Source organism: Cloeon dipterum, chromosome 3 (genome assembly GCF_949628265.1).
Source record: "Cloeon dipterum chromosome 3, ieCloDipt1.1, whole genome shotgun sequence".
NCBI classification, from domain to species: Eukaryota; Metazoa; Arthropoda; class Insecta; order Ephemeroptera; family Baetidae; genus Cloeon; species Cloeon dipterum.
The window spans coordinates 23,627,265-23,641,267 of NC_088788.1; the positions used below are offsets into that span (position 1 = coordinate 23,627,265).

At 39.7% G+C, this 14,003-nt stretch overlaps 4 protein-coding genes across 5 annotated transcripts; 2 read left to right on the plus strand and 2 right to left on the minus strand.

Annotated features, from left to right (window-relative positions):
• The first annotated feature begins 119 nt into the window (after nt 1–119).
• LOC135941106 (uncharacterized) lies at nt 120–4,916 on the plus strand. Of its 2 annotated transcripts, none has more exons than XM_065486393.1 (11): nt 120–327; nt 956–1,082; nt 1,284–1,402; nt 1,456–1,536; nt 1,593–1,696; nt 1,746–1,859; nt 1,912–2,037; nt 2,114–2,239; nt 2,300–2,407; nt 2,463–2,642; nt 3,638–4,916. In XM_065486393.1, exons 1-11 carry the CDS (start codon nt 269–271, stop codon nt 4,168–4,170), a joined length of 1,677 nt encoding a protein of 558 aa, XP_065342465.1. In that variant the 5' UTR covers nt 120–268; the 3' UTR covers nt 4,171–4,916. The 2 variants fall into 2 exon arrangements, with proteins under 2 accessions (XP_065342465.1, XP_065342466.1); XM_065486394.1 differs by having other exon boundaries at nt 129–266.
• Nucleotides 4,917–6,016: 1,100 nt separating this feature from the next.
• On the plus strand, nt 6,017–9,474 carry LOC135941108 (SET domain-containing protein SmydA-8-like). Its single transcript, XM_065486396.1, has 8 exons — nt 6,017–6,541; nt 6,637–6,965; nt 7,041–7,337; nt 7,896–8,191; nt 8,259–8,392; nt 8,449–8,709; nt 8,769–8,875; nt 8,927–9,474. The coding sequence occupies exons 1-8, from the start codon at nt 6,538–6,540 to the stop codon at nt 9,059–9,061; spliced, it is 1,563 nt and encodes a 520-aa protein (XP_065342468.1). The 5' UTR covers nt 6,017–6,537; the 3' UTR covers nt 9,062–9,474.
• Nucleotides 9,475–10,148: 674 nt separating this feature from the next.
• On the minus strand, nt 10,149–11,612 carry LOC135941113 (trypsin-1-like). Its single transcript, XM_065486400.1, has 4 exons — nt 11,487–11,612; nt 11,245–11,425; nt 10,845–11,094; nt 10,149–10,499 (listed from the first exon to the last, which is right to left on the minus strand). Exons 1-4 carry the CDS (start codon nt 11,533–11,535, stop codon nt 10,197–10,199), a joined length of 783 nt encoding a protein of 260 aa, XP_065342472.1. The 5' UTR covers nt 11,536–11,612; the 3' UTR covers nt 10,149–10,196.
• A 285-nt stretch (nt 11,613–11,897) lies between these two features.
• LOC135941110 (trypsin 5G1-like) lies at nt 11,898–13,555 on the minus strand. Its single transcript, XM_065486398.1, has 4 exons — nt 13,280–13,555; nt 12,767–12,905; nt 12,600–12,713; nt 11,898–12,234 (listed from the first exon to the last, which is right to left on the minus strand). Exons 1-4 carry the CDS (start codon nt 13,522–13,524, stop codon nt 11,938–11,940), a joined length of 795 nt encoding a protein of 264 aa, XP_065342470.1. The 5' UTR covers nt 13,525–13,555; the 3' UTR covers nt 11,898–11,937.
• Between the last annotated feature and the right edge of the window lie 448 nt (nt 13,556–14,003).

Sequence of the window (14,003 nt, forward strand, 5' to 3'; positions counted from 1 at the left end):
GAACGGTGTAGTTATTCGCTGTTTGCTTCTTTCAGTATGTATTAACTTAAACTCGCTAGATCGCGCTAGAGTGCAACTTTGGTCTAACTCACATGACGCCAGCACGACTGATTGTGAGCACTCTGAGGACTGAAAAGCCCACAACAATAACAACAACGAAACGAAGATCCTTTAAATTCCATTTTCTTAACTTGTTGTCCAGTTGCTGTGAATCAGATTCAACTTTAAATTTATGGCGTGATTTCGTATAATACATAGCATACAGTGTATGTATGTATTTTGCAAATTATTGTTCCCTACATACTTCCCGCGTATTCTGTTAATAATGTAAGTGTGTTGTGTATGTATGTATGTAGATATGTAATATTATGTATGTTAAAGTGACAGTTTCTGCCGGGTTATGTACTAATCTCGCCAGTTTTTATGGGAATCCCATAAGTATAAAAGTAGGGGTGTTGAAAACTAATTTTCCTTTATAGTAGATATGTATGTATGTATGATAATAATATTTTTTGTATTATGTACATATGGGGGACTCACACTTTACGCTCACTCACACTTCTCGCTCTGATGGGAAGATTCAATGTTAATCCCTATCCTAGCGAGAAGTGTGAGTTGGGCGAAAATGGTGAGTCTGCCATATGTGTGTATCATACACATACATATATTATATTTATCATATCATAATTGGAAAAATACCACTTTTCACCGCCACTTTAAGTTTTCGCCGCCCGTACTTTTTACATAGAACGCACATAATAACTCGAGAGAAAAGTAACTCGTCGAAAAATGTAATTTTTTTCATATATGTAAGAAATACATAATAGAAAAGCTTGTGTGGTTTAATATTTACATAAGTACATACATTCAATAACTGAATCAAAAAGCAGCAAAAAAAAATCAAAAGAATTTAAATGCACATTCAAACATTATTAAATTTATTGTTATGTATTAGGCCTCGCACGAGTCCGTCAGATTTTAATGAAGAGGAGTTACAAAAGTTGACCAATGCAATCATCAAAAGGAATGCCTTCCATCGAATTAGACAGCTGCAGCTTTACAAGGATCTCGTTACAGATTTTGTAAGTCACAACTCCATTAAACTCTCGTTATTGCGAAGTTGATCATTTACAAACAAACTTTACTAAGTAAAGTAAAGTAAATAAAGTCTTTATTCTTCATAAAATATTCAATTTTTGATAACATGTATGTGTGATACCAACTTGCTGAATTTACTGCTGTACTGTTGTGGTTTTAATCAGCTGTTTGGCTTTACAAACTAGGTGTTAAATGGGCGAAGTGCCTCTTCAATGAGGCTCGCAATGAAGGAACAGATTTCCCCTTGCTTTGAAAAATACTGCTCCGCGGCAGAGGCTAAGAAATTCCGTGAACATTACTTTGGGTAAGATTATTTATCACTTCTTTATTTACAATTATTAATGATTCAAAATATAGGAACACATATGACAGTGAGATCAAGAAGGACAAGAATCGTTTTAAAGATGTCCTCACTGATTCTGAATCTTCTACCGACATGTAAGTGACAATGAAAAGATATTATGTATTGACTGTCTACTGATGATGTTTCAAAGGGAAGAGAACTTAAGTCCTCGGACTAGAAAGAATAAGAGTATATCAAAAATGAGGCCAAGCCAGGCAAAGAGCCAAAAAATTTCACAAGCTTCTATTAGGACTGGTTTGTAAAATATAAATTAAAAGTGTTTTGTATTTAGATTTTTTTTCAGAGCTCAAGGATTCTGAAGATTCTGATGAGGATGTTCAGTTTTGTGAGGAGATCGCAGCTACATCAAAGAAAAACAGCCCTGCTAAACAAAATCTAACATGGTCTCCATCAACTAGTTAAAAATAATTTTGTGTCAATCAAATCATCTGACTAACCAGTAAATTCAGATTTCAAGCCTGATACTGCGTCTGGTGTCAAAAGGAAATTAGTTGGTGTGGAAAACAATTCCAGCAAACCGAGAAAGAGAAACTCCGCTGATGCTGCAAGACTCCCTAGTTTTTCTGCCATCACCAGTAAGCTTATAAAAAAAACTTTGAAGCAATGGTTGAATCGATTAGTATGCAAATACTAACCAGTTAGTGAATTTAGACTTCAGCACTGGAGCTACTCTGCGGGGCAGAGGAAAACGAGATGAAGTAGGGGATGATCTCTTAGCGTCCATTGGTGACGAACATCAACTCCGCAATGCCGCACCAAGTTTTTCTGATCTTACTTGTAAGGCCATTAAGATAAACTTGATTCACAATTAGTTAGTTACGCTTTTGGCTAATTTAGGTTTCAGCACTGGATCAGCTATGCGTGGCAGAAGTAAGCCAGATGACAATGGCAATGAGCTATTAATGTCTGTTGAAGGTCATCCTCGACTTGCTAGGCCTCAAAAAAGTAAAGAGCTTAAGGTGGAAGCCAATCATTTTTCTACATGGAAAAATGCTTTCAGATCCCAGCAACGAAGGACAGCCTGCCTCAACTCCAACAAAGGTTGCAGTGGTAGTTTTAAGAGACTACAGAAAGCCAGGTGCACAGAAGTCGCAAGGAGTCCGGGAGGCGCCTATGAAAACAAAGCCTTCTGAGGGTTGTCATCCAACAGAAGATGCTACAAGAGAAAATGAGGAAATAGGTAAGAATCCCAGATTTAGAAGATATAGCTGTCATAATAATTGTTTTATTTTATTAACCTATGCTCACTGAGCACATTCCGTGGGCTATGAGCTCTCCAGGTCCCAATAACACCATTGAGCGTCTGAGCGGAAAACATGGGGCCTGAGTGGCCGCAGAGGAGCTTGGACCCAATGTAGCCATCTTTTTGCCTCCTCGCACTGAGCTTATTTCTATTTAAACGCCAGACATTTAATTGTCCATAAAGCTGCTGGAAAGATGCAAAAATCAGCAAATATCGAGTCAGCGCCGGTGCGCCTCCCAGCCCGTTGAGCTATATGAACATTTTTAGTCACTTAACTAACCACCTATTGCCATATCTTCCATTGCTTTGACACTCATGGTAATGCCTTAACAATGCGAGCCAATTGTCTCAATATTAATTTTGGAATATAGTAAGCTTAATTTATCCCATAATGGAAGATGGTGGTTAGTCAAGTGACTTGAAATGCTCAACAGGCTGTAAGACACACCGGCGCCGACTAGCCACTTTCTGGTTTTCGCTCCTTTCTAGAGGATTTAGGGCCAAATTCCTGGCTTTTTAATTAAAGATCTTGGCGCGGGGAGGCGAAAAGATGGCCAAATTGGACCTAATTTCCTCTGCGGCTACTTGGGCCACTTGTTCCATGTTAGCCGCTCAGCGGTGTTTTTGGGGCATGGGACCCTGTGAGCTCATAGTCCATGGGAAGTGCTGAACAAAGATTAAAAAAGCTTTTAGCCTCCCATTCTTTTTCCATATTAGCACAAGTATTAAGCAATTTACCAAGAGAATGCAGTCAAGCATTGCAATTTCTTTTTTTATTTTCTCAGTTAATCTCCATAGAAAACGCTAATGAAAGGTGCTGAAAGTACTCTGGAAACTTTGTTTTCTATTACACGTAATTATGCTCAACCAGTTAAAATAAATTGATTCAACACATCCTCAGACCCAAGTTCTCACAACACTCAAAATTTCAGACTTTGAATCAGTTGTGGAGCCATGTATAACTGACCTTATACGAGGCACTCGCAGCTCAAAAGAAGAAGTCGGTGCTAACAATGAGAAATCCAAAAAGAACAAAGTTGGGATGCAGAATGCTGGCAATCATCTTTCACAAGAAAAAGATGTCTTTATGTCCTCACTGAAGCTATATCACAGCAGAGAAAAGGATACAGCTGAAGACCAAACTGAAGATGAGTTTGAAGCAGACCAAAATGAGCAAATGAATCAATCAGTTGAAGAACAGGCAGATGGAGAACCAGAAGTGTCTGCTGTTGCAGAAAGGCCTGCAGGATGTGCTACAAGCTCCAAGTCTCTTCAAAAGGGTATGCAGAAGCCAGGAAACCCAATGATCGCTGTTGGTATTGACTACAAAGGAAGGAAGTGCTTATTCAAGTTGGTTCCGATGACCCCTGAGGAAATTGATGCCATTCAAGATCCCTGTCTTCCTTATCAATTGCTACCTCCTAGCCTCACAGTACCAACGCAACCACTGAATGCAAGCTCTTAGGTTACAGAGACAGCAGAAAGCCTGTTTCTCCAGTTGTTACGTACACTTTGGGAAAGGAAAAAATAATTTTTCGATGCGTTCTACTTGTTTAGTTTAACCTGAAATTATTGCACAATTCACACAGTGATAGAAGAAATTGAGAGCACACTGAATTTCGCTTTAGTATTCTGTATGTTAAATTAGCATTATTTATTGATTAAACTAGACTCAAGATTTTATGTAGTGCTACGGAAGCCGCTAAAGCGCAAATTGTATTAAACACTGACAGTTCTTGCGAGTTATAACATCTATTCAATGGTTATGCAATTTGCTTGGTCTGGAAGTTGAGCGTGTTGCATATGCTCTGCAATGGAATTGGGCATACAATTTAGATGAGCCTGAAACCACCGCTGAATAAAATATTTCAGACGGGGCGCTGCTAAAATACGTTATGTCAAATCATTTTTTCTATAAGAGAGCAGTTCTAGGAGAAAACGAAGTTCGATTGGACGGGATTTTTAGGCGTTGAATATAAATTTTTAAGTGATCCATTGGTTGTAGTCAAATGGTTTGTCTGCATGTGAATGTAACTAGTTATTGATATTAATTTTCCATGAAAACAGCTCTATTTTGTCTACTGAAAGTACGTTGGTCTATATTTCAGACTGCCAGAGGAAAAATACGGTAATTATTGGCTAATAAACAAAGTTGTAATGACTCGAATGTAAAGAGAATTTTATACTTAAATAAATGATATTGAAATTAAATTTGAAATGAATTTAATATCAAATGTCCTGATAAAAATAAGCTAACAGAAAAGATATTAGGAAGGAATGATGCATGCATAGATTGAAGACTGTTTCAACATTCCCTATTTCAGCTAGTGGAAAGGGGAATTGTTCTTGAGCAGTTCCAGGCGCAATCGATTGTTGATTAGGAGTTAAAATTTTTGAGTGATCTATTGCTGAAATTTCCTGTGTAAGGATGGGGAAATACTAGGCTTAAGACTTGCGGAAGGGTGCGTTACCTATTTTTTCGTAATCATTAATAATTATGCAACGTTAACCCTCAAACAAATAAATTGCGAAAGTAAAAGTCGGACTACACCTCTTGATTACAATGAGATATCATCTTGGAATTTTCACTTCTCAGTCTAGTTTTTGATCCTGAACATTTCAATTTGCAAGAAGGAATTGGCGGGTCGAAGGTCAAGGTCACATTTATGACCTTGTTTGGTGACCTGGTTTCGAAAATGTGATTTTTTGGGGTGATTGCCACCTACTATTTCTTGGGGTACAGCGGCAATGCATTCTCGTAAAATTCTGCACAAGTTCACCAATTTTCAGAGTGGTGATCACGATAGATAGTTTTCTTGCATTAGTATGTAGTTGAACAACGTTTTCGCGTCAGGTGCACTGAAGGGAACTAGATTGAACCATAAAAGGTTACCACTCACCCTGAGCACCTAAATGATAAAAAATACCCAATTATCGACTTTGGTTTCTTTCAAAGGTTTTTCGCCCAGTTCAGAGTAAATATTTAGTGTCAGAAAATGTTAGGAAATAAAAGTATTATCACTTAAAAATTTATATTCAACGCCTAAAAATCCCGTCCAATCGAACTTCGTTTTCTCCTAGAACTGCTCTCTTATAGAAAAAAATTCATTTTTGACATAACGTATTTCAGCAGCGCCCCGTCTGAAATATTTTATTCAGCGGTGGTTTCAGGCTCATCTAAATTGTATGCCAAATTCCATTGCAGAGCATATGCAACACGCTCAACTTCCAGACCAAGCAAATTGCATAACCATATTGAATAGATGTTATAACGGCTGGAAAAGCATTTTTATAAGTCTGAACTTTAATATTATGCTTTAACGTCACTTCATTTTCATAGATAGATAACTCAAATTAATAGTCCTAGACATTTATATTACTTGAAAGAAAAACGGCATTTTGTATAAGATTCAACCACATTTCAAGCATTCAGCTGTTGGGTAAAACACACATTCTCAAGGTGTATTGACGAGAGGCAGTATAATTCTATTTATACGAATTGTTTTCGCTGCTATTTATAACCGGGCCGCCTATGTCGAGAGTGTGGTGCTAGTGTTGTGCTCTGGGCGTTCTTTGTCTTTTGAGAGACGAAGGATGATTTGCGTTTACCAAACACCGCAGTCTCCCCTATCGTCATAGCCCAGCGCTCTAGTCTTGGCTTACCTCCAGGCCGTCCGCATTTACAAATCTACTCTGCAGAAACAACCTCTCAGCCCCCGACATACTATAGGCACTAAACACTCGAATCATTCTAATTGTTTTAAGATTCTTTAATTTGTAAACGAGCCAATTAAATTTGTTGCACCGTTCCTCGTCAATTCAAGCACTTCTAATGGGTGAGCTATTTGAACTGATTCCAATTTTTTTTTCTTGAATTCCTAAAACATTGATTTGCACGCTCATTAAAATCGCGACTTGATTCCGTGTGTAGCGTGTGTCTCTGCTAACGAATCTGAATGCGAGAGATGCAAGCTCGGTGGAAGAGTTGTGCCCGATCCAGAGGTGGGTGGCGCGCCGAAGTACGTCGTAAATCAAAACGAGCAACTTGGGCGCTTTCTTGCTGCCGCGAAGGACATCAAAGAAGGCGAAATCGTGTTCAGAGCCGAACCCCTGGTGTCCGGATTGCAGGCAGGCTGTGCGCCCCTGTGCCTTGGGTGCTACGGCCCACTTCCGGAAGTTGACGATCCGGATCAACTGAAGTGCCCAACTTGTGGTTGGTTTCTTTGTTCGGATGATTGCATATTCTCACTCAGACACCAAGTTAGTACAGGCACATAGTTGATTTGTTGTGTGGAAATATAGCGAGGCAAAATTACTGGATATAAATTGCCTTAGCCGGAGTGCGAGGCCACCGCCAGATCTGGAGTTCCAGTCAACATCACCGACCCGCATGCCCACGATTCCCTTTACGACTGTGTCATTTTGATCCGCTGTTTGATGCTGAAAGTGAAAGACCCCGAAAAGTGGGCCAAGCTTCAAAACATGGAGACACTTGAGGGGACCAAAAGGCCGAAACTGCAGAGGAGGAAGGCAAAGGCACTATGTGCACTTCTGACTGCGCGATTCGGTCTGCCAGCTTCCCAGAAGGAAATGCTGCGTTTGTTGGCAGTCCTTGAGGTTAACGCATATGAGGTAAAGCACGATGGTAGACTAGGAAATTTTAGTGCATTGAATTTTTTGGAGCACTGTAAATATACCAAACTGACAATATATATATTCGAATTTTTAAAATCTGATTTTAATTAAATGACATTTTTCTACTAGAATATTTCATTCATACCCACGCAGAATTAGTATTAGAGCCCTGTTATACTTTATGGCATTCTCAAAGAAAACGAAACAAACTAGCTCGCCATTTGTATATAGAATTATTAAACTAAAATGACGACCCAAACCCACCAAATTGCGGAAAAAAAATCAAAATTGTGGAAAAATGATCTTTCTCTAAAATGTTTTCAAATCAAAATGTTGCAACAAAATCCATGAGGTTTCATATTGAGCTAAATTTTTCAACTAAATTAACCAAGAAACTTTTGCTCATATATTTTTAAACAAACTTTTTTGTCGGAAAAAAAGCCGACTGTTAAGGGACCGAAAGTGAGTCAGATTTTGGCCACAAAAACATGTACTTCAATTTCCTATCCCAGACAGTTGGTTTCCGATGCATCATGCTCACAAGTGCAACTCTAGGTCCGCATGCCAACGAATAACGTGCAAGCAGTCTATCCAATTGCAAGTCTCCCTGAGCATAACTGCATGCCAAACACGTTTAGGATGTTTGAGAAAGACCTGAGTGTCTGCGTTAGGGCCACACAAGACATCCCGAAAGGAGGCCATATCACAGTCACCTACACTGACTCACTCTGGGCGACCCCTGAGCGAAGGGCGCACCTGTTTTTCAGCAAGCACTTTTTGTGTGTTTGCAATAGATGCAAAGACCCGACAGAGATGGGCACTTTTCTCACAGCCCTTCGCTGCCAAATGAAGTGAGATGCTCACAATTCACTAACTGCGATATATTAAAAAAAATTATCTGGAAAAAATTGTTTTCAGAGACGAGAATGGTGGCAGCACATTTTGCCAAGGAGCAGTTCTACCAGTTGACCCTTTGGCTCCACCAGCAGAGAGTGAAAGGCAGAACGAAAAAGAAGTGTGGTCGTGCACTAGATGCGGCTACAAAATCACAGGTTATATATCATACGAGACACACTCCTCGCTAGCACACTCATCAGGCGTGTTTTAGGTCTTAAGGCCAGGAACGTCACTCGCAGGGCAGTAGATGCCGTACACGAACTCGACGACTCGGACGAGAGCGGGCCAAGAGAATATGAGGAATTGCTGTGCGAACTTCAAAAAGACCTCCACCAAACGCACTCCACAGTGGTAGATGTCAAGCATACTCTGATCCACCTGTACAGCCCGCAATATTGCACTAATAGGAAATTGAAAAGGAAGGAAACGTTGTGCCACGAAATTATTCGAATGGCTGAAAAACTTTTTAAGGGTATACTGCCTGAGTGAATGAGTAAAAATAATTTTATTCTTAAAACGTTCACTTAACAGGAATTTCAAGTTTGAAAGGAACAGTTTACTATGAACTGGGAACATCTATTTTGGAATCGATTAAAAGAGATGAGAGCTCAAAAGCAGAAAAGGAGAAACGGCAAAAGGTAGGTTTATGGTGCTTTGTAATGCGGAAAATAAAAACAAATCTTTTATAGGAAGCGCTAGATGCTTTTACGAAAGCTTTGTACCACTTGCAGTACATACCAGACTGTCAGCCTGAGTGGTGTGTAGCTGAACAGTCGCATCATAAAATGCACGAGCTTCAAACGTCCATACATCAAAAAGACTAATTCAGCATTAAGAACAACCTTTTAATTTGCCAGGAGATGCGAAATTTTCCTTTCATCCTTACGTCGTTTTGCCTCTAGTGATGATTTCTAGAGCTTTGTCTAGTGCGTAATAATGGCATACAAAGCACGTAGATTCCAGACCGGCAGACACTTTTTATTATAGGGTACTGAAAAGACAAACGGAAAGAATGATTTTACTTGTGATTTTTACAGTTTAACTTTGGCCAAATATATAACTATGTACAACAATGGCTTAAGCAGCTCTGCAATGACTATCCTAATAATTTTAACCTTTCGTTAGGTGAAATTGAAAGATGATTCACTATTCTCTTAAGGAGCCTGTATATTTTGTTTATTTCGACACAATATATTTTAAGCTTTCATCTATTGAATAAATATCAAAATTTCCAATACATGGATGCGGTATTTTTAACTTCTAGCAGCATTATGGCTTATTTAAATCACATAAAAAAACGTGACATTACTTTTTACTTAGGGGAGGAGAGCAGGAATAGGTCAAAGCTAAATGGGACACACGACCATGTCCCACCAAAATCGCATACGCCTTGCGATGGAAGGAAACTGTGACGCTGAACAATTTTTTGGTGCGGGTTGCATATATTCCTCACAAACAGTTACCCACACGACTTACACGCTAGTCAAACGCATTTCAGCTGGATTCAGTGCTGACAGGCAGGTGTTAATTTAGCATATTAAACTGATTTTATGAAGTGTATCTGAACCAAAAACAGAAGAAAAAACTGATCCCGAAAAAACGTACTATAATATATGCGTATTGTTTGAATTTTGATTGCGTACATTTGTGTTCCATAAAAAAAGTTAAAATAAAAATTCGCAAATTGAAAACCTCACGCTTGCTTGAATGCGACAAATGAAAAACAAATGATCAAGGGCAAAAAATAATATTCTTGTATTATTCGTTGCTTCGTGTTCAGATTAGTTTGCACTTTTTCAAGATACTTTTTTCAAGAGCCAATTTAATTTCAAACTCAAATTGCAGTGATTATTTGGGGATTTAATTCCCTAGTCCCACCTCAAATTAAAAATGGGAAGCAAAAAAGACGCATTTTGTATATTTTTTAGCCAATTTTATTGGTTATCGATCGTCAGATATTTAGACACCAGTGGTGCTGCTGATGAAGTCGCGGTTGGACCAAACGTCAGTGTAGACACCAGGGTATCCAGCGAAAGCGCAGCCATTGCCCCAGGAGACAACGCCAACAACGGCGCCACCACCAGCCAAGAAGAGGGGGCCGCCAGAGTCACCCTGGCAAGAGTCAACGCCACCTTCGGCAAGGCCAGCGCAGATCTGGTCAGAGGGCACGCCACCAAAGTTGGAGTAGATGCTGTCGCACTCGGCATAGTCGAAGATGGGAACATTGACCTTCAGGAGGACATCAGAGGCGGATCCTCCGAACTGCGAAAATAATGCGATTAATTTTTATGCTCTTTTTTATTACGAATTGCTTTCATGGAAATTTATTAAAAATACCCACGCCAAATATATAAGGAAACAATGAGCTGATCTATTCCTCTGGCTAAATTTTATCAACTGATTAATGTCTCAGCAAGAACTATATTAAGGAATACTCATTATCAGCAACGTATGGCCGTAGGACTTGGTTGGTTGCAGATTTGGTTAAAAATAACCTTTCTTTTTTCTTGTTATTATGTGATCAATTTTTTCCTTCTCAATGAGCAAAATGAAACATTGAATGAGTGTTTCAATTTTAGGTTTCCAAATATTGAATTTTTAACTCACGGAGGTGGTGCCCCAACCAGAGACGGTGGTCAAGTCTCCGGTTCCAGGAGTGGCGGTGGACAGAGCAGCAGGCTGGGTGTTGCTATCCCAGGCGATGGGAGAGGCAACCCTCCAGACAGCGATATCTCCGGTGAAGGTGTTGGAGTTGTAGTCGGGGTTGGCAACGATCTCGGCGACTTCGAGGGTCTGTCCGGGGTTGGCGCTCTCAAGGGTGCCGACAATAACTCGGACTTGGGAAGCAACCTGGTCACTTCATTCGGAATATTTTATGTCAGAACTTATATAATAAAGGTTAGTTCGTTTGCATTCCCATAAAAAATAACGGGAATATCTAGAGAACATAGGTGTTAATAACAAAATATAAAGTTTGAATTGGTAAAGTCAATAATTATTAACTTACGAGCAGTGGGCAGCAGTCAGGATCCATTCCTCGGAGATGATGGAGCCTCCGCAGAAGTGGAATCCGTCAGAGTACTGCAGGGACACCTGCCAGGGGATTTCTCCAGCGGCGGCAGGGGAGCCTCCAACGATCTTGTCGCCAGCCCTGAAGAGCTGGGGACCGGTGAGCTTGTGAACTCCGCCTGAATCGACAGCGGAGAGCGTTAATTGAAACTAGTGAGAATGCAAAACGAGTAGAATTACCCAAGGCGAGAGTTGCGCAGGCAAGAACGATGACCAACTTGGCGTTCATGTTGAGTGAAGATTTTCAGTTTCGGCCGGCTTTTATACGGATGAGAACGCTCTTTATCGCGATTTGGGGTACGCGATAAACCTGGGCCTCAGATTAAATTTCCATATTCTACTTTGATATGTATGGGTTCGCCTCTCAAATTTAGTTGGCAACAGATATTTCTACAATTGTCATGAGAAAAATTTAGTGGGTGTCTTGAACAGAAGTTTTCATTTTGCAATATACTAAGAAATAAATATACCATTTTGTTTTTTGTAATAATTTATTTTTGTTAAATATTGACAATCGAAAACCCGCAAAAAATTATAATTTAAAAATTTTAATTGTTCTTTATCATGAGCAATAAGCATTAACATAATATTTTAACCAATTTTTCAATTTCCATCAAATCTTAAAAACTCGTCACACAGCAGTCGTGATGTCGATCCAGCGGCGGTAGGCGGCGACCTCAGTATAGACGCCAGGGTAACCAGGGTAAGCACAACCGTTGCCCCAGGAAACGACACCGCGCAGCTGCCTACCAAAGACCAGAGGACCCCCTGAGTCACCCTGGCACGAGTCCTTGCCTCCTTCGGCCAGGCCAGCGCATATTTGCTTGTCGGGAACGCCACCAAAATTGACGTAATTAGCGCTGCACGTGTCCCTGTCCACGATCGGCACCTCGACCTTCAGCAGAGAGTCGGATGTTGAACCACCCGCCTGCAAAACATTATTCAAACCTTAATCAGAATTTTGCTAAAAAAATTTATCTCAAATCGATTTTCTGCTCATTAATTTTAACATTTCTAGAACGTGCAAATGTTTCAACAGTCGTTATTTTTTAAAAATTATATTATCTGTTGTTTGCCAACAACGTGAACTTCCCCAGTCGAGATGTCAGTTTCTATAGTTGAGAACAAAATCGATTAGGGCCAGCCGTAGAGGAAATAATGATTTTAAATAAATGAAATATCGATTTTATTGCTTGATTCAACAAAGTGTTATACTCTAAAATTAAAGTGAAAATTCAGTTTGGGCAGTTGTACTGTATTGGTCTAACAAAAAAAACATAATATATAACTCACGCTGGTGGTGCCCCACCCTGAGACTGTCATCAAGGTTCCAGCGGCCGACTGCGTGTCCTCAATAGGGAGGTCGACAGGTGCGGTTTGTTCATCCCATTCAAACTCGTCGGCAATCTACGAACTCCCATGGTCAGAGCTATCCTAGGAGCTAAATGCCTAATTTTTACCTGCCAAAGGGCGATGTCGTTGCCGAACATAGTTGTTGAGTACTCAGGGTGCACTATGATGCGGCTGACCGCGTGCGTTGAGCCGGGTAAAGCGGAGCGCAATGTTCCCGCTATCACCCTCACCTGGCTAGCCACTTGACTGTAGAATTTTTGGGGGGTTTTGATCAATTCAAATAATATCTAAATCGGCATCATTTATAAAACGAAGAAGAATTATTTTGATCAGTTTATTCGCCCGAAATTCAAATCATCTATATAGAGCAAAGCATATTATATTTAGGTATCAATGAAATAAATATTACTTCATAAATTACTTTCCTGGTTATCATATAATATACGGTCGAAAATATATATGATATTATATCTTTCTGCTAATAATGAATTTAATAAAAATATACAAATCCCGAGATACATTTAAAGAGTAAAAACGAACCTCGTCTCAATTGAAATTTTCTAGTTAAAAAATGTGTCGAGCATTTTCTCCATTTTTTTAAGATACCAAACAAAATTTACTCTGAGCAGTGTGCGGCCGTGACGATCCACCGTTTGCTGATGATGGAGCCACCACAGAAGTGGAAGCCAAAGTCAAACTGCAGTGACACTTGCCAGGGTACTTCACCCTGAACAACTTCAGTGCCACCCACGATGCGTCCACCAGATGGGAAGAAGCGATTTCCTCCCAACAAAGTTCCAGGGTGGCCGTAAACGGCTGCAGCCAGGGTCAACAGAAGCAGGCAGCAGCACTTATTGGTCGCCATCCTTTGCGATTTTCTCTCCTATAGTTGTCATCCTCCACTTTCCTTTATATATACACAGTTGCGCATGTGATTGCGTTTGTTTACAATTACATTCGGGAAAAATACATCTATGTGTCACTCCCGATTGGTATCAATGCTCCACTGCCCTTCTACTGCGCCGCGTCTTATTTCTCTCCTATCATATCCTCTCCTAACTTCTGGGGAAAACATTATTATCTTTGGGGATTTAATATTACAACGGAAATTAATTATTTTTTCTATAATTATAAAATGTTAAGCTTTTAACGCAACAGTTCCGTTTTTTGTGATGTATTTGTATAAGCATTATTTATAGTTCTCATCGTTAAAAACAATCAATTTCATCAGAAAAATCAGAATAATTAGTTGAAGTTTTTGAAGGCGTCAACTTAATTCGCATTATTATGAAAAATTACAATATTTCTCAGTTAATTCAACGGGCTTGACTAGTAATGAATCAC

Bases quoted from the DNA above. Each gene is read 5' to 3' on its own strand.
- LOC135941108 (XM_065486396.1), top strand. The intron at 8,192-8,258 runs GTGAGATGCTCA...AATTGTTTTCAG, and splicing joins GCCCTTCGCTGCCAAATGAA to AGACGAGAATGGTGGCAGCA. The intron at 8,710-8,768 runs GTATACTGCCTG...TTCACTTAACAG, and splicing joins GGCTGAAAAACTTTTTAAGG to GAATTTCAAGTTTGAAAGGA.
- LOC135941110 (XM_065486398.1), bottom strand. From the start codon at position 13,524: ATGGCGACCAATAAGTGCTGCTGCCTGCTTCTGTTGACCCTGGCTGCA. The intron at 12,906-13,279 runs GTAAATTTTGTT...AAAATTCTACAG, and splicing joins ACGGCCGCACACTGCTCAGA to TCAAGTGGCTAGCCAGGTGA. The intron at 12,714-12,766 runs GTAAAAATTAGG...GGGAGTTCGTAG, and splicing joins ACGACATCGCCCTTTGGCAG to ATTGCCGACGAGTTTGAATG.
- LOC135941113 (XM_065486400.1), bottom strand. From the start codon at position 11,535: ATGAACGCCAAGTTGGTCATCGTTCTTGCCTGCGCAACTCTCGCCTTG. The intron at 11,426-11,486 runs GTAATTCTACTC...CTGTCGATTCAG, and splicing joins CTGCGCAACTCTCGCCTTGG to GCGGAGTTCACAAGCTCACC. The intron at 11,095-11,244 runs GTAAGTTAATAA...TTCCGAATGAAG, and splicing joins CTGACTGCTGCCCACTGCTC to TGACCAGGTTGCTTCCCAAG.
- LOC135941106 (XM_065486393.1), top strand. From the start codon at position 269: ATGTATGTATTTTGCAAATTATTGTTCCCTACATACTTCCCGCGTATT. The intron at 1,697-1,745 runs GTTTGTAAAATA...ATTTTTTTTCAG, and splicing joins ACAAGCTTCTATTAGGACTG to AGCTCAAGGATTCTGAAGAT. The intron at 1,860-1,911 runs GTTAAAAATAAT...CAGTAAATTCAG, and splicing joins AACATGGTCTCCATCAACTA to ATTTCAAGCCTGATACTGCG.